Source organism: Dama dama, chromosome 20 (assembly GCF_033118175.1).
Source record: "Dama dama isolate Ldn47 chromosome 20, ASM3311817v1, whole genome shotgun sequence".
Lineage (NCBI taxonomy): Eukaryota > Metazoa > Chordata > Mammalia > Artiodactyla > Cervidae > Dama > Dama dama.
Genome location: NC_083700.1, coordinates 53,044,676 through 53,065,321, shown reverse-complemented (window position 1 = coordinate 53,065,321; position 20,646 = coordinate 53,044,676). Strand labels below are relative to the sequence as shown.

Here is a 20,646-nt window from a genome sequence, read left to right as displayed (position 1 = left end):
CGCCGGGTGCACCTGCGCGCGGCGCCGCCGCCTCCCGCCGCCAGTGCCCGACCCCGGGCCACCGAACTCGCCACCCCTCCCTCCGGTCAGCCAGCCCGGCGGCGGAAGCGCCCCGACCCCCGGCACCGGAGAGCCGCGGGGGAAGAGAGCTCGCCATCACATGGAGGCCCGGGCCCGCCCCCATTGGCTGCGGCCGAGCCAGTGGCGGCGCTCGCCGGCTGCGGTTGGTCCCGAAGCTGCAGCGCCTGCACGGGCCCGGAGTCCATGTTACGCTTTGTCTAATTCCCCCCGTTACAGAGTCATGTGCTGCTGCTCCCGTCGCCGCCGCTGCCGCCGCCCGTGGTGCCCCGGCTCCTCCGCCGCGCTTCGAGGTGGCAGCCGCGGGCGGGGCCGCGGGAGCAGGGTGCAGGGCGCCGCGCGCCTCCGCCGCCCCGGCGCGTCCGGGAGCAGCAGTAGCCGCACGCCGCAGGTGATGCCGCCACCTCCCGCCTCCGCCTAAGCCGGGGCTAGGCGGCCAAAGCTGCCCGGGCTGCCCCCCAAGGTTGGTGCGCGCCTCTCCCGGGCAGGGGCCGGGGACTGTGCCGGTGGAGCCGCGCCGCAGCCGACACGCGCCACCCCGGCGCCGGCGACCTGCCCCGCGGCGCCGCGGCCCGAGCGGAGGCTGTGGCTGGGACCTCGCGGGCTGGGGGACGCGGGCGGCCAGCGGGCCGGGCCGAGCGCTAGCCTCGGTCCCCGAAGATCGTTCCGCTTTCGGCAATCTGAGCGGCGGGCGCCGGGGCCGCGGAGTGGGCCCCGTGAGAGGACCGTGCCGGCCTGCGACCGCCTCTCTCCGGCTCCCCGCCACGCGCGCTCCCTTCTCTCGCCTCCCTCCGCCCCATCGGAAGGGCGGGGAGACCCGGTTACGGCTCCGCTGACTCTTCCCGGAGGTGGGTGTTTGGTGTCTGGCCTCGCTGGCCCGCTGCCCAGAAGGTGAGCCCTTCAACTTCTCCAGAAACGCCTCCCCTCCCGCCTCCTTCCCGCGCGGGGTGGGCTGGGCTGGGAAGTGAGGGCGCGCCCCGCCCCCAGCGCGAGGGGGAGGGAGCCGGGGGCCCGCAGGTGCACCCAGCCCGCCGCGGGCCATCTCCGGGTTGGGTACCGGTATAATCCGCTTCTAGCTTGTTTGGAAGCGTGGGCACTTGGGAGCCGGACTTCTGCGCGAATCCCTTCCAGGGGCTTGGAAAGGAAGAGGACTGGGGGTGGCTGCTCAGAGAATCACACCTCCGCTGCCTGGAGGGTTCATAGGGGCCTTCCTGTTTCTCTCCCCCCTTTATTTGGGGGTATCCCTCACGGATAAGGGGATGAGTTTTTTTAGTTTCTTAAAAAGCCAGCTGCAGTAAAGAAGAGCTGCCCCAGGTCGAGGGGAGGAGAGGTAGGTCCCTGCTGGAGAGGTGGGGTGTGCGGCCCCACTTGGATACGCAGTTGGGGTGTCTGTGTCAGAAGGTGGGGAGGTGGGGTTTCAGGAAAGAAAAAGTGCAGAGGTGAGAGGTTGGAGTGCTCAGGAGATGGGCAGAAGGAGGGCGAATAGGTGCTGGGGAGCCCTAGCCGACCATGCGGCCCAACTTGAGCTCCCTTGGACTCATATATCCCTTCTGTTGCGCAGATTTCCTCCTTTCCTTCTCCTTGACTTAGAAAAAAAAAATTTCTTGTTGGGCAAAGAAAGCTTTGAGGACATATTTTGAAAGAGATTCAGGAGTAAAGAGAGAGCTGACTTCTGGAAACTTTCTTTAGCAGCTTTGCTAATAAAATTCTAGTCAGGCTGCGTTTATTGAGCACCTATTATGTGTTCTGAGCTGGAGGTTGGAAGAGTCTGGGCAGCCAGGGGATTCCCGTCTGCAGTCCTGGGGAGGGCTGTTTACCTCGTAAACAACCAAAGGGCGCTTCCAAGTGCCAAGAATGACTGTGATTCAGATCTTCCCCTCCTGGGTTCTGGGGGCCTCTTCATGGTACAGACCTGTGGGAAGAACTCTGCACCATACCCAATAAATGGGGTCTTCGGGCAGCATTTATTTTTACAGCTCGTTAATACTGACCAGACACCTCCCATCAGCTAGCGCAGGGTGAGAATCCTCTCTTTTTTGTCTTCTACACCCACTGAATAAAACGCTGTTAGAATACAAGAACAAGATAGGAAAGATCCGGAGATACACATCAGGTAGAATAAGGTGCCGACAAAGTATTTGGTCTCTGTCGGCTGGTAAGGGAGCAGCCCATGAAATGATTAGGTAATCATGGAGCTGGGAAAAAAGCAATCCAAAATCTTGAATTGGCATGGTTTATTTATATATCTGAACATTTTATCTTAGATTTGTCTCATTTTTATTGAGGGCATCTGAGTGTGTACTTTGTTGATTAAAACCTAACACATTAGAAAGTTGGAGAGGAAGCTGTCCTTACATGACCCAGTCCCCCATTCTCTTAATGATCCTGTGGAGTGGTGTATGATGCAACAGTGAAAGTATTGAGCCATATTCCTATCTTTTTCTTTCAGCCAAGGTTTATAGAATTTTAAAAACTTGGTCAAAACTTGACTTTCTCCCCCTAGTTTTTACATTGTTCAGAACTTTTTTTGATTTTTAAAAAGTTTGCTGTGTCCTTAATGTCCCAATAGTTAAATTATTTTGATAGCTGTATTTTGGAAGTCAGACTTGATTCAGTCTCAGTACTGTAGGTATTAAATTGGTACTAACTGTGAAAACATGAAAGTTTTGTCAAACCCGTGTGCTCCTGATCACTTATGTTCTTGAAATGGCAGTCGGTAAGGGATTTCATGTATTTTCATGTATCATTGGAGCTGATATTGACATTCTGAAAAGTCCAGCCAATATTTATTGAGTACCAGCAGGAAGCAGAGAACCTGAGTGGGTGTTGGGGTGCCTTAGTCAAGGAGAGGATTCTTGTACTAATAGAAAGCAAGTAAGACGGTCCATGTGAGACCACCACCAGAAGCAAGGGATTGCATTTGTCTAGAAGGCCAAGGAACACGGAGATGGAAAGGATGTGTGGAGCCAGCTGGGAGTGTTTGTGTCTTGTGGAAGAGGGAGGGCACATGTGTTAGGGGAAGCTTTGAGGCGTGTCATGGGTCAAAAATAGGTTTGCCTGGCTGGAACAGAGAAGATGTCTGATGAAGGGAGGTAGAGGGGATATAGTTAGTGGAAGACTTGAACCACAAGTCAGTGGTGTTAATTATTTGCTTCAAGAAGCGTGGTTTTCGACAGGGGGTTACTTTGCCTCCCAGCAGACATTTGGGATATCCGGACACAGTTGTATTTTAGCTTGTCCTAACTAGGAGGCAAGCATTACTGACACCTAGTGATCAGAGACCCTGAATCTTGCTAAACATCCTGCAGTGTCCAGAATGTTCCCCACTACAAAGAATGATCCCATCTAAAATGTCAGTAGTGCCAAAGTTGAGAAACTCTGCCTTGATAGGGAAGGTAGAAGCCACTGTGAAGTGAAGTTATATCTCAGAACAGGCCTCGGAGGAGGTGGTTTTGAAAGGTGAGGAAGGACTGTGAGTTGGGAAGCCAATCGAGGGGACTTCTGCTACACTCAGACCTGAACGGATTAGGATCTGGGCAACTTCTAATCAGAGAAAAAGGCATTTTTGAGAGATCCTGGCAGATGGGGAAGTCTCAGAATTAGACTGGGCATTTTAGAGAAGTCTTGGTCTAACTTCTTTAGTAAACTCTTATATTTGTGAGGCAGCATCTGTTTAAACACCCCCAGATACAGGGACCTCTCTACTTACAAAGACATGCCATCATGCCTTTGGCCTGTGTGTATGATCATTAGCTGATGACTGCTTCCCTGAAACTTTGTTCTGTTGATTCTATTCCTCTGGAATGACCCACCTCCTCAGATAGTCCTGCGAAGGCGCAAAGACAGAATAATGTTTCCTTCTTTCCACTCCAGCCGATTAAATTTTCTCAAAGCAAAATAGTCCTAATTCTTTTCACAGTTCTACATGGGACCTGGTTTCTGCCTCCTGAGTTTGTCAGCATCTTTTATGGAGAGTTATGGTGACTGAAATTGAATATGTTAATGGAGACCTGACCTGGTCCACAAAGAGTACAGTAGGACAGCTGTTTCCTGAGACCAAGACACAAACATCTATCTACTTTTTGCAGCTTAAGCTTACAAAACAGCCCAGCACAGACTCATGTTTAGGGTCTGGACAGTCAGAACTCCCAGGTATTTGTCATATTAGCTGTTGCATTCTGTGTTCATTGTGCAAGTGTGCGTGTGTGTGTGTGTGTATGTGTGAGAGAGAGAGAGAGAAGCTGAGTGGGTGTTTTTTGTTTTGTTTTTGTCCCTGTTCAGTACTGTCCTATTTATTTTGGTCCAGTCTTCCAGTCTTTTGAGATTTTAAAATCTTAATTCTGCTTTCTAATCATATGAGAGAGGAGTGGAGGATGACTTTGCCAAAAGCTTTGTAGTCACTTAATATTAATACTTCATGAAACCCAGTACTTTGTTTGGCGCTGCTTGTCCTATTTGAAAGCTGGGAGTTCTGGGTGATGGAGGGGAATTCCAGGGGTTGATGAACCCCAAGCTTAGGGCATCTGAGAAATTTGTGTTTGTGGCCAAGCTACAGGGAGTTCAGTTGTTGCTAATGTTTGCACCTGAAGTGCCCTTTTGATATTATTTGAGTCTGTTGTAAGCTTCTGAAATCCATACTCCATCCTCTGGGATCTTTGTAATTCTATTTAGACATCTGGAAGAGAATTGCTAATGTTCTGTGCAAATCTGAAGCTTGCCAAATCAGAGTTGCTTTTTTTTTTTTTCCCCCATGTTCTCAATTCCATTTTATATGAAGTACCAAAAGATGCAAAACAGCCTGTTAAAACTCATTTGATCTATTTTGTGGTTAACACTTCACATACATTTACTAATTAAGACAACCAACACTTTTACTTTTATTTGCATTTATTTTCTGCGGCATTTATTCCCGGGCCATAAGTTTTTGTTTCTTCAGTTTCTTCTGGGATATCTTTTTCTTCTGTGCAACCTCCTCTTCTGGTTTAGGAACAATCTGTTCTTTTTCAGTAAGGATCATCTCAATGTGGCAGGGAGAGCTCATGTAGGGGTTGATCCGACCGTGAGCTCTGTAAGTCCTGCGCCTCATCTTGGGGGCTTTGTTCACTTGGATGTGCTCAATGACCAGAGAATCTACATCTAAGCCCTTAAGTTCAGCATTACTCTCTGCATTTTTGAGCATGTGTAGTAAAAATTCAGCACTCTTTTTGGGCCACTGACCCTGCGTCCAGCCCCACTGTTTGGCCTGTGCACACCTACCAACTCCACCATTGTAACGACGGAATGGCACACATTGCTTCTTTAAAGTGACATCCTTCAGATACTTGGTGGCTTTTCGGATATGCATACCCTTTATGGCCTGGGCAGTCTCACGAGTGTTCTTAAAGTGAACACGAAGATTTGAACCTCTTGATTTGCATGATTTTGTGGGGTTTTCTGGGTCTAGTGAATAGCGCACCATTTTTAAGGGTCAGCTGGAAGCAAGAATAACTGTCAACATATATTTACAGCAACTCACAGTTTAATATTTATGTACTATAAACTCTGTCCACAGCTGCTCAGAGAGTAGTTGTTTTCATGATTAATCCAAAGGTGTCCTAAGAAATGCCATCATCGCAGCCATCCTCTCAATCCAGTTTCATGTCATCTACAATTACCAGTTGCCTACAGCAGCGTTGACACTACTAAGACTAGTGACACGGATGCCGTTCTCTTAACCCTCTGAGGCCGCTTACCGGAAAAGGAAGAGCCCAGAGTTGCTTTTGAAATTTGTGAAGAGGTAAATAGGGGAATAACTGGTATTGGCAAAAACCATGTATGAGGTCTGTTCCCACCCTAGCTAAGTTTTTTTTTTTTTTTTTGCTAGAATGCCTGAAATACTTAACTAGTGATTTACTTTTGGGGAAGGAGAGAGAGGTGGGGTCTTAGAGACAGGCCTTTGTCCTAGAACTGAGCTTTAGTATGTCATTGGTGTGGTGTCACACTTACCAGATTTCACATATCTTCAACGAGAAGACATTAGGAAACAACCATCCTTGGATGTCTTTTGAAGCAGATAGGACAGAAATCCTTGGTAACTTAATGCCAGGTTATCCAAATGTTCTAGATCTGCCCAGCACACTAGATTTAAGTAAATTACTTGGTTCAGGTGGTCACCATCCAGTAGTGTTGAGAGTGCTAGAACAAAATTGCAGATTTCGTAGCCAACACGTGTAACCTCCTTTGTTAGGAATGTCCATTGTGCCCAGTCCATTGCAGGTGTGTTGCCTGTCCGGATGGTACAGTCTGCTTGCTCTCACTTCAGTGCGTGGCCTACATGGGAAACCTGTCTGTATTCTCTGGAGATGAAAATATTCCTGTAAGAACTGGTGTTTTGTGAATTTAAGAGATTTCATGCATGGGGACATATTTAAAAATCCTTAGAAATTGTCCTTTTACTCTTTCAAAGGCTGTATCAGAGTTGAAGTCACCTTGGAATTAAGTGTGCAGTGTATCAGTTTTGAGTAGAAGCAGAGGATTTTTAATAGATGGGAATGATCAGTGCTTGAATTTGGTAGAAGAGGAAATTGAGGCCTAGGGAGGTGATGTGGTTAGTGGCAGCTTACACACATAGTCATAGAGCAGGCATTAGAATCTACCTGCATGAAAGACCACAGATACAGGCTAAAGATAAAGATTACTCTGCTTGAAGGTGAGTAAACACTAGAGTCCCTTAGGACTTATTTACATAGTTGTTCCAAAAGAAGGAATACACAGTGGAATTTCTAGGTTTACAGATGATAGTGCACTCTTCTGAATTATGAAATAGTTAACCAATGGGGATTTATTCCAGGGAAACTGCACCAGGATATGTTAGTCATCAGAAGATTTGCAGGTGTGTTTCTTTGTGGGCAAATATGAGGTCAGGTATTAAGGGGGGAATTACAGAGTTGTCGTAAGATGGTTTTTGGTGGGAAAATCCAGGAAAGGGCTTCAAAAATATTTTTACAGTGTTTTCCCAACTTGTTGCAGATTAAAAAGGACAGGAAGTGCTAAGCTTCATCAGAAAGATTTTGGCCACAAAACAGAAAACATAGTCATAATTGAGTTTCTACTGTGCTTTGTTCAAAGCATGGGCACCTGACTTTAGGTGAGACACCAGAGCTGCAATGACCAATGTAATGTACCTAGAGAGGGTAGACAGTCCTGCCAGAATGTAAGCTCCATGAGGACAGAGCCTTGCCCATCTGTTTTTCTGATAAAAATAAGAGTTTCTAGTATCTGGAAAGAAGACAGCCAGGAGGAGATGATTCTGACGCCCATGAAACCACTAGGATAGGGACAGAGGAAACTTGGATTGTTCCCCCCTATTCCCACGTACTATTTCAGCCGCCAGCTTCCTTGTCTGCCTGCTCCCGTGCCCTGTCAGTGTGGCGAAGACAGAGATGTATCTGTCTTCTACGCCACTGATTTCCTGGTGCCCCCCCAACGCCCCCCTGCCACAGCAGGCCCTGCGTTGATATTTGACACCTGAAGGAGTACATGAAGAGGTGCATTCCTTAAAGCCTTATAAAACATAAATTCAGGAAATAATGTAAATAGTTTTGCTTAGCCCTGGCTGGCATCAGAATCAGTCTGGGAAATGTTTTAAAGTTACATGAGCCCAGACCTTTCCCTGCATCTTTTGGGTCAGAGTCTCTGGGAGTGAAGTTTCGTTTGGATAACCCGGCATTAAGTTACCTAGGATTTCTGTCCTATCTGCTTCAAAAGACATCTACGAATGGTAATTTCTTAATGTCTTCTCGTTGAAGATATGTGAAATCTGCTAAGTGTGATACTACACCAATGACATACTCCAAATCACTCCAAAGTGATTCTGGTGTGTAGTCAAGACTGAGAGCCACCCACTTGCATAGTTGTATAGAAAGGGTGGGTATTGACACCTTAGAGAAGTTTTGAAACATTAGTGGCTGACAACTCACACTTGGTAGTTAAGATAAACAAGGAGCTTTAAGGATACATTTGTGTCCTTGGAAGATGATGACCAAGACAGCAGATGGTCCACTGTGTGGCCCTTGGTGCTCCATGAGATGCTGCTTCCTGGACTGGATGGCGTGAGGGGACCATCCTGTGGTCCATTGTGAATGCATAGTGACAGTTACACCAGCCTGTGGAAAAGAATAAAGAGAATGCAGCAGGCTTTTCAGTTTTAATTTTAGTGCTAAGTTTATTCAATTGAAAGGATTTTAAAAAAATCTTGGTTGGGATATCTTGCTTACTTTGATAGGTTATGAAAGACTGGTGATGGTTTGTCTTTGGTATGATTTCTTCTAAAATCTGGCAATTTTATGACAGTCTTCTTTTGAAATTTTACTAGTCTGTGATATCAAAAGTCTGGGAATTACTGCCTTCCTGAGATGTTTGAGATGTCCGTTTCCTCTTCTTGACACCTGCTGTTGGGAAAAGAGCACACATATTGATGTTCAATTCTATCGTAAACATTTCTTTTCTTAAAAAGCTTTTTTTACTTTCCTTCTCTGCTTGCTGGTATTAGTTAGGAACTTTGCCAGAGAAGACTTCACTTCCACAGCAACCCATAAATCTCATTGCTAAATCTCAACATCAACAGATCACCAAGACCGCAGTGAAGTCTACAAAGCAGGCAGGAGGAAGAAGTGTAAGATGGCCCTTCCGTCAAGGGTGTCAGCCTCCAGGAAGCTGCCTCTGCCGAGCTCACTCAACGGAGACCAGACAGATTCATGCCCTTCACATTGGGCGTGAAATACCATCAGTCACATTCTCTTTATAGGTTGTTCCCAATCCAGTTCTAAGAAATGTTTGAATATTCAAATTCTTTCGAAAATGACCCCCATGATTCTTGCAATGATACCCTACTTCATAAGCTTTTAAGATCAGTTTATTATCATCTATAACTAGTTTTTTAAACTTAGGTCAAGAAGTAATTGGACAGTTTATGGAATACTTATAGGTAATAACAACCATCATTTATTAGGCATTTACTGATAATTCCAAACCCGTGCCCTGGAATTTACATATATTCTCATTTGATCTGTAAAACAGTCCTGAGTGGAAGATGGACTTATTTCCACTTTAGAGATGACATAACTGAGGCCTGAGAGGTTATGTGATCTTCCCCCCCCCCAAAAAAAAAAACAAAAAAAATCACAAGGAAGTGGTGGAAGTGGAATTTGAAACTAGTCTTTATTTCAAAGCTCATTCTCTTATGTACGGCATTCCTCTCATTTCTCTTAGGTTTGTTTTTCTTCATTTTATAATACTATTAATGTTTCTGTTTAAAAAGTGAATCTGATTTTGAGTCGTAAAGAGACCTCACAGCTCGTCTGGTTCCTGCTCCTTGTTTACGGACCATATCTGAAGAATGGGCTCACGGCTGAGAAGAGGGGAGCTGGGGGCCCCCTGCTCTGCAGGCCAGAGCTCTCATCAACGCAGTGTTTTAGAAATACCAGCCTGTCGGTAAAATCGCTTGAATGCAAGTTGATCCTGGAATTGAGAGAGTAATTTAAAATCACTTGTTTTGGTGCTTTCTCTAGCCCTGTTCTCTTTTATCATCAGTATTGGTAATAGAATGCCGCTTGTAGTAGCACACACTAAGTGCCCTCCTCCTGATTAGATCTGACTCTACAACACTACTGTGCATAAACATAAAAGGATGTAGCTACTGTTTGGAAGGTGTTTTATGCAAATGTTTACTGAATAAATGCTATCACAAGTATATGCAATTAAAGACAATCATACCCATATCCTCTGAGTTAATAATGAATCAATAAATATCCATATATGTATGTGATATATATAGTCTGTTTCATTTATAGATTTATTATGTTCAAGTATAGTCATTTCAGTGGAGTGAATTCACTCTGAGTTTCTACTTTAACGGTTTTATTTTTCATATTAATATTTAGCCAATAATAAGTTACAAATTGTAAAATGGCCTGCAGTGTTACACAGCTTACCCAGTGAATCCTCTTCCGCACACACCACACATACAGTCTTTCTTTTTAACTTAGTGCTTTACAAATATTTCTTTACTATGGGACATTTTCCTTTTTACTTAGTTGTAAGTTCTTTTCCTTGTGAATTGTACCTGGAAAATTCTGTACCAAGGAGAAACTTTCTGATTACCCCTGTAAGTTCTGCACTAACCAGAGAGAGAGTTGGAGCTGGATATTAGCCATGGTCTCAGGCATATACCAAACACTGCCTGAAGTGGGCCTCACGTGAGGTGGCTTACGGCACCTGGTACTCACCTCAGGGTGGACTGATGGGGGTGGGGGAGTGGGGGGCAGGCCTGGACTGAACCAGAAAATGTAGGTCTTGTCAAGGGGGTCCTGTTCAGCCAGTCTGCTCAGCAGCCAACTGTTGCCATATGGGAATGTGGGCCAGTCTTGACAGATCTTCACTGTAAGCCAGAAATCTGGATTACTTAAAAATCTCCTGATTTTGAGAGATTGGCTAAGCTCAACATTTGAAAAAGAACTTCCTGCAGACCAAATAAAATAGCTTTGTGGGTTGGATAGAGCCTGTGATCTTAGGCCTTAGAGATAGATAGCTCTTTAGTGGCCAGGTAAATGGAAGCAGAGCATTCAACAAAAAGCATAATAGACTTTTAGAACGTTGAAACAAATGAAAACGTGATGTCATTGTTTTGTGTAACCCCCCCCCCCCCCCCCACATACACACAGAAAACAACAAAGCAAACCAAAATCCCCGGACTTGTCAATGTAGTAATTTCTGCTCTTTAAATCTGATTTATTATATCCAGAGTAGATGTATTTGACAGGGTTTTCCTTCCTAGGAGTAATGATTGAGGGAGAAATAAGTAAAGTACGGGAGCGAAGCAGGTAGAAGATACGGCTGTGGGAGGCAAGTGGGCCCAGAAATACAGAACATAGGGTACGAGCCGCTGGAGGTGAAGAAAGATCATCTACCCCGGAAGCGAAGAGGAAGGTTTCTTTATATCTTAGAATTGATTAGGGGGGTAATAGGAGAGAAACCAAAAAGAGGAGTCCTTACTGAGAAGGGAAAATTGTGATCTAATGCACATTTAGTAGTGTCTGCACAACCTCTGTGGGTGGGCGGAGGGCTATTGTCTTGCCATCCCTGGTATGCTCGTCAACGTGTGGCTTCTGCGGAAGGAGAACTGGAGTGTAAGAGAAAGGATAATATAGAGTGAGCAAAGGGAGGGCGGCAGAGCAGCTGGCATCATAAAGTAAACAAGGAAAGCTGAACATGGTTCCGTTGTACAAACCAAGACTTTTCCCCGCCCCTCCAGAGCACAGCATTGTTTCGAGGGGGCATGCACGATGGCCTCCAGCTCCCAGTGGCTCTGGACACCAGCTTGCATTGCTCTGGGGCGTTGGACTGCTTGGCACCGCTTGATGCTGCCCCCGCAACCCTTCCGTGTGAGGTTAGTGGCAGCGGGGGCCACGTCTGCTCCGCCAGGCACGCTGCTTGAAGGCCAGTGCGGGCTGAGTTTTAGCCTCTCTTCCCGGCCGGGTGCCCCTGGGCAGGACACCACCCCAGCCCAGTGTTGTGACCCTTCCTTCTAGTGCTGCTGTCTTTAGTTTTATCTGCTCTTTTGGGGAAAAATCCTTCCACTGTTTAACCTATTGTACATACACCCTCTCTGAAAGAGAAGAGAGGTGATTTTTTAGCAGAGCTGTGTGTCAGCTGAGTCTAGACTTTTAGCCTGAGAGGGGATTTTTAAAAACCATTTTTTCTCTTAATCATCCCAGGGATAGCCCATTGTTCCTGGAATTCCAACATTTTATGGGGAAAATATCTTTTGATTCATTAGGTTTTATCCCAGTCCTTAGGATTGTCATCACAACATGATCTGGACCATGTCTTTCTCAAACTGGTATAACTTTAAATTTTTAACTCTTTGGTTGCTTTCAGATATAAAGTGAATTTAAAAATTTTCCCCTGTGTTAGTTAGCTTAATGCTATAAGTTTCTTGTTTTTTTTCTGTGTGGAAGCCTGTTTGTAGTATTGAGAAAATGGGTGCAGATTTACTTGCACTGTTGCTGAGAAGAAGGAAAATTCTTCACATTCCACTGTTTGTTCTTCCAGGGACTCTAGTCCACAGATGGAAATCCTGGAGGATCCTGTCAGGAAGTGAAACTTGTGAATAAATCTTTGTGCTGTTTGGGGACATTATGGATTAACAACTTATCTAAGAAATCTTCTTTAACCTTCTAAAACACACTTAAAAAAAGAACACAATCATGGAGACTAATCTGTTCTGGGAATAGTAATAGGAAGCACTTGCTTTGTACTTACACGTGCCTGGCACTGTTGGAGCACTTTATGTGTTTTTAGCTCACGTACTGCTCACAACAGCCCATTTTGTAGCAGAGGACGGCAAGGCCCAGTTCCCCATCTGGCTGCGCTTCCCCATCTCTGGGAGCAGCCAAGGGACTCAAGACCTCAGAGCTGGAGGTGGCAAAGCTGTGATTGGAACGCAGGCACTCATGGTCTGAGGACTGCATTTCAGCCTCTTGTACTCTATTCATGGGCTTCCCTGGTAGCTCAGCTGGTAAAGAATCTGCCTGCAGTTCAGGAGACCCCGGTTCGATCCCTGGGTCGGGAAGATCCGCTGGAGAAGGGATAGGCTCCCCACTCCAGTATTCTTGGGCTTCCCTGGTGGCTCAGATGGTAAAGAATCCTCCTGCAATTTGGAGACAGGGGTTCAATCCCTGAGTTGGGAAGATCCCCTGGAGAAGGGAAGGGCTACCCACCCCAGTACTCTTCTCTTATCAAGGATCACAAATAGGCCTTAGAATCTTCTTTTGCTTTCCCCCTCACTTCACCTTTATCAAGATCAGGGTTTGATTTAAAAAAAAAAAAAAAAAAAAAGGAGAAAAAAATTATACTCCTTCCCTAATACTTCATCCCCAAACCAAATGAGCAAATAGCATCGTCAGGAGACATTTTCCATCTCGGCACAGAAACTAAATGGTCTTCCTAGAGCAATGTCCTGAGACACCGGATTGATCCCTCTAAGGGCTGTAGGTGGGGCCTCCTTGCTGTGACAGTCCTCACTCCGCACCAGAATTGTTTTTAAGAGGACAGAAACTACCTTACCTTTACAACTTAGGGATTTGGTGAGCTTCTGAGAATGTTTTAAAAATTGTTTTTCACACTTCATAAAGGACAGTGGGAAGGGCCAAGCCTTTGGAGCTTAGAGGACTTGAGTATTGGTCCTGTCACTCTTCTGTACTGACTTTGGACTTCTCGAGACTTGGGTTTCATCCCCTGTGATTGGTGGAGAGGTTGATAACAGCAACAGGATTGATTGTGTGGGATAAGCTGCATACTACATGTGATGATATTTTACTGACAACAGTGGCCATGTGTGTTGGGCATTTGGGAACCAGTGTGTTCTTTGGAAGTCTCGGAGTCTCTCTCATGGGTGGGTGTTGATGAGCTGGATGCCTGGGAGTTACTGGGAAGGCTGGCGTTGATCTGAGCTGCTCTCCTTTCCTGTTCCCTCCTTACCTGTGTTACAGAATGACGATAATGTGGGTGTCGACTCAGTTTCTGGCCCAAACTCCTTTTCCTTGGTTTTCCCCCCTCCTACTTTGGGCTCGCCTCCAGTTTGCCTACAAAGTGTTGTTTGTTGTGAGGGTGAAGCAGGCATTTCTCTGGGCAGCGACACTGTGGCTGCAGGCAGTTACTGTAGTTCAAAGCAGAAAGCCAAGCCGGAGTAGGAGGGACAGACAGGGCTTGTTCGTTAGAATTTTGTACATTGATTTTTGAAAAGGAAAGAAAGGGGATTAAGAGATGACTTCTCAATAGAAATATTATGAAATGCCCTTCATAACAGAACAAAATTGGGCAAGGAGAAAGGGCTTTAAGAAATTTTAAGAAATCACTGTTTATCACTTTGAAAGCAAATGCTTTTTATTTATTTATTTTTGAGTGGGAGCACATGGTTTTGGAGCTCTTACTTATGTGATGTGTCTGTGATGTATTCTCGTAGGGAGGGAAACAAAAGTTAATAGAGAACACTGACAGCTATCATCTTGGTACATTTTATGTGGTCTGCATTGGGCCGAACACATTTTCTGTTTTACGCTCAAATCAGTCATAAAGGTAGGGCTCCTTCTTTGTGGGTCCCATTTCAAAGATCATAAGAGTGAGGCTCACAGTGTTTAAATAACCTCCTGAGGGTTACAGTGCTTGTGAGTAACTGAGAAAGGACACTTTGAACCTGTCTGACTCTCATCCATGGTATGAGAAGTGGGGGAGACCGGTCCACAGCAGTTCAGTGTCATTCAATGAGCACGCAGTATATGCTGTTATTTCTGCCTGAGCTCATTTTTTGGACATTTGCTCAGAGGAGGGGGAGACTGATTTTAGCTGGAAAGATCAGAAAAGTTTTCACAGAGAAAAATAACTTGAGCAGCCCAGACTTGAATGATGAGAAATATGCTGACTGGTGGGGAAAGGGTGGGTGAGCTGAGGGAACGTTGGGGCAGTGAGTGCCAAAGACATAAAAGAAGCGTGTTGTGTGATGTGTTTGGGGAATGGTGCCGTGACAGAGTGAGGGATGGGGGAGCCAAGGAGGGCAGAAAAGTAGTTTGGGACACATCACAGAGGGCCTCGAGTGTCCTGCTAAGGAATTTGGACTTCATTCCATTGCCAAAGATTATTCCATTAAAGGTTCTTGAGAAAGGAAATCATTTATTCTAGTCTCTGTCATGACTGGTTCTAGTGGCAGAGTCTAGAAGGGAGTAGAATGTCTGCAGCAAAAGCTCCCCAACCAGACTGCAACATAGGGTCGCCTGCGAGTTTCTTAAATGTACAGATAATGGGAACACCACATGCTACTGACAATCCCCCCTGCCCTAGACATAGTATTTAAAAGCCTGCAGGTGATTCTGAGTGCAGTCAGATAAGGGACCTCTAACCTTTAGCTATTCAGAGGCCAATTGGGAGTTTGTCATCATATCATCATATGTCATCAATCTGATTTTTAAACCTTAGGAGGGGGCCAGCAATCAAACCTTGGGGAAGATCTATTTAGGTTTCATCATTTGCTTGTTATTCTGTATATACATTAAATAATCTCAGACTATCATCATTTTCACATAAATTTCCCACCCATATCGAGAATGCACTATGGCTTTAATCTTTATGCCTTTGTGTTAAGTCCCCTACCCCATCCCACCCCACCCCTTTTTTTTAATTTCGAAGGAAATGGATCATGCAGCATTTCCTTGGTGACTGTCCCTTCATCGACAGTCTCTCATGAGCTGTGGAGTCCACTGTGTGGGGCATGGTTTCTACAGAGCTAATAGTTCAGTTCTTCACTCTCTTAGGAGTTGAATGAAATGATGCTCACTTGTGCATTTCCTGGGACCTAGCATGAATTGGGCCTTTTTCCCCCCCCCCAAATGTCTTGGACCTCTCCTACTTCCGTTTCTTGAGTTCTAAATCTACCGGGAAGGCAGACAGTTCTACCAAGGGAAAAGCAATGTCTCAACATTGAAAAAAATTAGAAATGATAATTTATGCTTAAAAAAATAATGTTAGTCCAAGTTTTTTGCTCTCTTCCCTCTTCCTTCTCTGCTGTTCTTTATCCTGCCGTGTGTTTGCAAACCATTCTCATGACCTTCTGCCGGAGCGGCATATTTGTAGCAGGGCCAGATTATACATACACTACTGACTTTTTCATCTGACCTCTGAATTCAGCCTCTGAGCCCCTTCATTTCTTTGAGTTTTGCTAACAAAGTCTTCTTGTTGAAAGGAATATCATTTCCCATGGAACTTTACTGATGGTCCGTGCAATAATAGGATCATGCTTTTTGAAGTTCAGATGGAAGGTCCTAAAATCTTAAACATATCCAATACTTACTTTACTTAGTTCAGTCTTGGCATTTCAGGTCTAGAGGCGGTTACTACCCAATGGGCACTCTCAGCCCCTCCCTGAAAATTAAAGGGAGCACAAAACTAAAACCAAACTTCTTGTTTTTCTTCACCCCTCTGTTAATTTAACTGAGTCAGTTGGTTTGCCCTCATTTGCCCTTTTCACAGCTCCCAAATTAATGGTATGTGCAAATTTGATTATAACAGTGTGAACAATTCTTAAGTTACTTTTGAATACAAATTGAATATTGTTCTTTGTGGTTCTTTTCTTCATCACACTGGTAGATGTATGGGGTGTTTTTCTTGCCAGCCTGCTTAACTCCTGTGTGGATCTTGTAGCTACTTAAGTTTCAGTTGATTTGGGATCCTGATTGTATGGGACACTGTATCAAATGCTTCATCAAGATCAAACCAGGGGGAGCACACGGCATTCCCTCCCCTTGCTCATTCAGTTGTGCTGGAGGCAGGCAATCCTGGAGCCTTAAAATCCAGGATTCTGGTCAAGGTAAGGAAGCAGCCCTTCTTCCCAACTTTACTGTTCTGCAAATATCTTTTCTTTCTTTCCAGGATTCATTTATTCAGCAACATGTAGCAGGTGCTATATCCCTGACCCTGTATAACCAGTGGTTACATTCTTGCTGCAGAAAAGGAAACCTCTGAGCCTTTCACTTCTCTCCTTCTGCCTTATCATGGGAGTATTCCCCATGAACTTTAATGCTGGAGAAGGCAAGTCCAAGCCAGTTGTGTCTCCTTGGTAGTAAAATGTCTTGGTTAAAGGTAGATTCTCTGGCTGGCTAGGCTGCCCATGGTCTGGTATTTGCAAGGTGATATTACTTTAGGCAAATTATTTAATAGCTCTGTGTCTGTTTCCTGGTTTGTAATATGGAGGTAATGGCAGTTCTTGCCTCAAAGTGGTGTTATCAGGAATAATTGAGTCAGTACATGTAAAATGGTCAGAATTTGTTTAACTAGGTTTAGTTTGAAACTTGATGAATAATCTTTCAAAAGTTTATAATAACGTTTCTGGACTTTCCAGGCACTTTGTTTCTCTTTCCTGGCCTTAGTCACGCCACTACAGGCAAAGGAAGGGAAATGAAGATGAAACTGTCCAACTTTGCCACCTTGTAAGGCTCCATTTTAACAGATAGTTGAGAATTGATAAATCAGTAGACAGTGATGTGTGTGACTTCCCTATCAACTCACCTAGTGCTACTTCCCAATGTGTAATTATGCAGATATTTAGGTATTTTTAAAGTCCTTTTAAGAACGTTGTTGTCTTAGTGATAAGTACTATATTCATTTGACCTCTTAAGAAATTATTTTAAGTCGTTGGATTCTTTAATATATTATTTTTAAAGGATGCCCAAAGAGAATTTTTTAAATAGTTTTTTAATAAGGAGGCAGAAATACCCACTCCAAAAGATGAATAGACAAAACATGCCTTCCAAAGAAAAATGTCTTACAGGACACTGTTTAGTCTACACAATACTCATCATGATCAACAGTCAGTAAATAACTCAAGGCTGTTCGTGGTCACAGTCTGTGCCAGGAGCAGTTTGACTACTTTAACTTACGTACAAGTATTTGCATCTGAGCTTAGCCTTCATGGTTCCTTGCTAATCTTTCATATTTATACTCACTAAATCACAGTACATCAGTCATTGTGACCCATTTTACATATATATTTGCATTCTAAGTTGGAAAAAATGTATGAAGATTTTGTCCATTACAATTTGACTGACCAGTGGATGTTTTATTATTTTAATAAACACTTGTCAGCTGCAACCTAAGATCAGATTCAACCTAATTTATATTGACATATTGCTAAAAATCAGTTGCCCATTGCAGAACACATTTATAGTTTACACTTTCAAAAAACTTGGCAAGGGGATGAAGTCACAGGATGTAGTTGAGAGAGAACATTCCACGTTGTGTTTTAAAAGTGAGAGTCTTCTGAGGAAAGGATGTGTAGCACAGAATAATAAATCCACAGCCAAAATGCACCTACTCATGTCTTCTCGAGAGGAAGAACAGACCCAGGGTGAATTTTTGCCCCATTATCTGCTACTTCGAGAAAATGACTTAACACCTATGAGCTCTGCTGCTTATGACACAGTGGTAATGAGTCCTCCTTGCAAAGGCAGTTCTGAGAATTCAGTGAGGCAGTGCACCTGTGGATCCTATGTAAATAGTACTAATTCTGCTCCAAACGTGTGTGTGTGTTGAAGTACACTTACCAGCTCAGGCCTGGAGCCATCCTGGCCTGTGCTACTGACTTGCAGCTGGGTCTCCCAAGTCAGGCTGCAGGCGTTCTAAGTAATGCTTTGCTTAGCTTTCTTAAAACCAGGGAACTCTGTCCAAAAGGGAGCCTAAACCATCTTGCAGGCAGACTTTTTTTTTTTTTTTAATGTGATTTGCATCCGTCCCTTTGCTACATTTTTGCCATGGGAAATGATACTCTGGCTCCTTGAAAATGGCTAATGACCCTCTGTGGGTAAATGCCAATCAAGCCAGCCAGTTGGCTCTGAAGACATCTTTCTTGAAAACCATGGTCCTGGTCTTGCAGAGGCCGGAAAGTGAGTGTGAGTGCCAGAGAACTCCTTCCCAGAAGAGCCTGTTCATGTGCTACCCTGGAGGTGGAGACACAGACAGGGATGCCACTGTGAAGGCTACTGGTGTGGAGAGGCAATCTCTTAGGTAACCAGATGGCTTGTCACGTTTCTTTTTTTGTTTGCAGAAAATCCTGTAATAATGGCCAGGGATCCTCACACAGAGAAATTGCATGGCAGACATTTTTAATCGTCAAAGTAAGGACTTTCTCTTTGAAGATGAAGAAAGATAAGGAACATCATTTTTGGATATGAGTTTATCATCTCCTCCTCCACACCCATTAGTCCTGAGGAAAGCGGTCTCTTGTCACTTAATTTGGAGCTTCAAAAATGGCTTTCACACCCTTGCTGTATTCGTCCATGGATTGTGGTACTTAGGGAGTGGAGACTTGAAAAATTAACCTCCAGTATTCTTCCAGAATCAGTTTTATTTTTTGTGGTGTCATTTGTGCCTACCCAGGAGTAGGGGTAGTTTCCCTCTTTTTATGAGGTTGTCATTTTAATATTTTTTTTCCTACGTAACAGTGGCAAGCAAGAAACAATTTCCATGAAATACAGAAGGGGCAGGAGAATAGCTGAGCCATGGGAAAGTGTGATATGATGCTTAGGCCTTGTGATGGTTAGGATACATATATGTCAGGAACAGATGCAATCTTAGGAGTCTTGCATTATCCAGACTATGAATGTTGGGATCCATCCAGCTTAACTTGAACATGTTTCCTTTGCTTTGTCTCAAGAATTTAATTTTTCTTTAGAGGTTTTTCCTTCAAGGCTCTTGGATTAATAAGTAACAGCAATGAAGGCAGGGATACCAAAAAGTATTTCAAAATAGAATTGTATCCAAAACATGGTAATTATCATTTTTTTTCTAAATGAGAGAGAATTGAGAGAAATTTTGAGTTAACTGCTCTCTGTCCCCCTTCCCTCCCAGCAGGTAGTTTGTGGGAAAGAAATGGCAGGGCTTTGGGACAAAGCATTAAGTTTGTGAAAAGAAATGGAAAGTGGACAGGTCCAGGATAAACAGGGGACTTCGAGAAGGAAAATGACAGCATCAGAGGCAGAGTGGGACCCTAGAAGGATGCTAAGCGCCCCCAGGAGGTTTTTAAGTAATAAGCCCTCATGCCACTGTGCGGACCTGAAGGATGGGAATGCATTTGCTTCTGCTCAGCCCCGCCTGGCACACCTGAACTGCCCTTGCCCTTGACTTAGCTGCTCTAGAGTTCCCAGAGCCTGTGCTGCTGAGTAAGGTGGCAGGGAAGGGCAAGTGAGACACGGTTCACGGGGGACAAGACATGAGCACTCACATTCTCCCTCACTCTCCCCCTCGTTGCCATGATTCTTAATCTCCTTTCAATACATACTCTTTCTTGGCTTGTCAAGAGGCTAATAGCAGCATGCTGTTGACAGGTGAGTGTGAACTAAGTGCTGAAACAGAAGGAAACGAAAAGTGAGAGGATTTCAAATTTCATCAAGAGTGGAGCCCATGCGTGTTTCGTTCATTTTGTGTGGGTGTGGTTTTTGTGTGTGTGTGTGTGTTTGTTTGCCTTCTTCTTAAAAGAGCCCAGTTAGAGTAAAAGAATTCAGGGAACAAATATTCGTCAGCAGATTAGGTTCTGAACTGAACAGACTTTGTACCTTGGCATATAAGTGGCTGTCCCATAACCTTCTGAACTTTTGCCACGGAGTGACTCTGAAAAGGCTGACAGAGCCAGTGGCAGATAATGGTAAAGAGCACAGTGTCCTCTGCTTGAGTCTCAAGGTACATATAATTCAGGTGGGTAAGGAGCCCAGCTAGTGTGATGGAGTGATAGTATGGAATTGCAGGCTCATTGGGAGACAAAGGGATGGATCATGGATAGTCACTGGGCTTGATTTTTCCCTGAGAATTCATGATTGTTTTGAGAATTAGAGTGTAGAGGAAGTGGTGCAGACTTTATACTTAGAAAAGACCTCTCCACTTTACTTTTTAGCTAAGACATCGGGATAGATACTTAAATTTTCTGACCCAGTTTCCTCAATTGGGAATGTGAGAATAGGACTTTTGCAGACCTATTGGGAAATATTAAGA

At 44.5% G+C, this 20,646-nt stretch overlaps 2 protein-coding genes and 1 non-coding gene across 13 annotated transcripts in view; 1 reads left to right on the top strand and 2 right to left on the bottom strand.

Annotated features, from left to right (window-relative positions):
• The first annotated feature begins 413 nt into the window (after positions 1 to 413).
• LRRC8D (leucine rich repeat containing 8 VRAC subunit D) overlaps positions 414 to 20,646 on the top strand; it is a 130,840-nt gene continuing 110,607 nt past the window's right edge. For 2 of the 11 annotated variants that reach the window (XM_061121427.1, XM_061121422.1), the window contains exon 1: positions 793 to 969. The gene's annotated coding sequence lies outside the window, so the exon portion shown is untranslated. Of the gene's footprint in view, positions 542 to 784; positions 970 to 1,121; positions 1,409 to 3,997; positions 4,231 to 5,629; positions 5,855 to 8,608; positions 9,860 to 20,646 lie in introns of those variants that run through there. The other 9 variants (XR_009689123.1, XR_009689122.1, XR_009689125.1 and 6 more) reach the window with 9 other exon arrangements.
• Positions 4,880 to 5,576, bottom strand: LOC133041064 (large ribosomal subunit protein uL22-like). Its single transcript, XM_061121429.1, has one exon. The coding sequence runs from the start codon at positions 5,534 to 5,536 to the stop codon at positions 4,982 to 4,984; it is 555 nt and encodes a 184-aa protein (XP_060977412.1). The 5' UTR covers positions 5,537 to 5,576; the 3' UTR covers positions 4,880 to 4,981.
• Positions 5,629 to 5,694, bottom strand: LOC133041823 (small nucleolar RNA SNORD58). Its single transcript, XR_009689385.1, has one exon. It is a non-coding gene; the product is annotated as a small nucleolar RNA SNORD58 (small nucleolar RNA).

Bases quoted from the DNA above. Each gene is read 5' to 3' on its own strand.
- LOC133041064 (XM_061121429.1), bottom strand. From the start codon at position 5,536: ATGGTGCGCTATTCACTAGACCCAGAAAACCCCACAAAATCATGCAAA.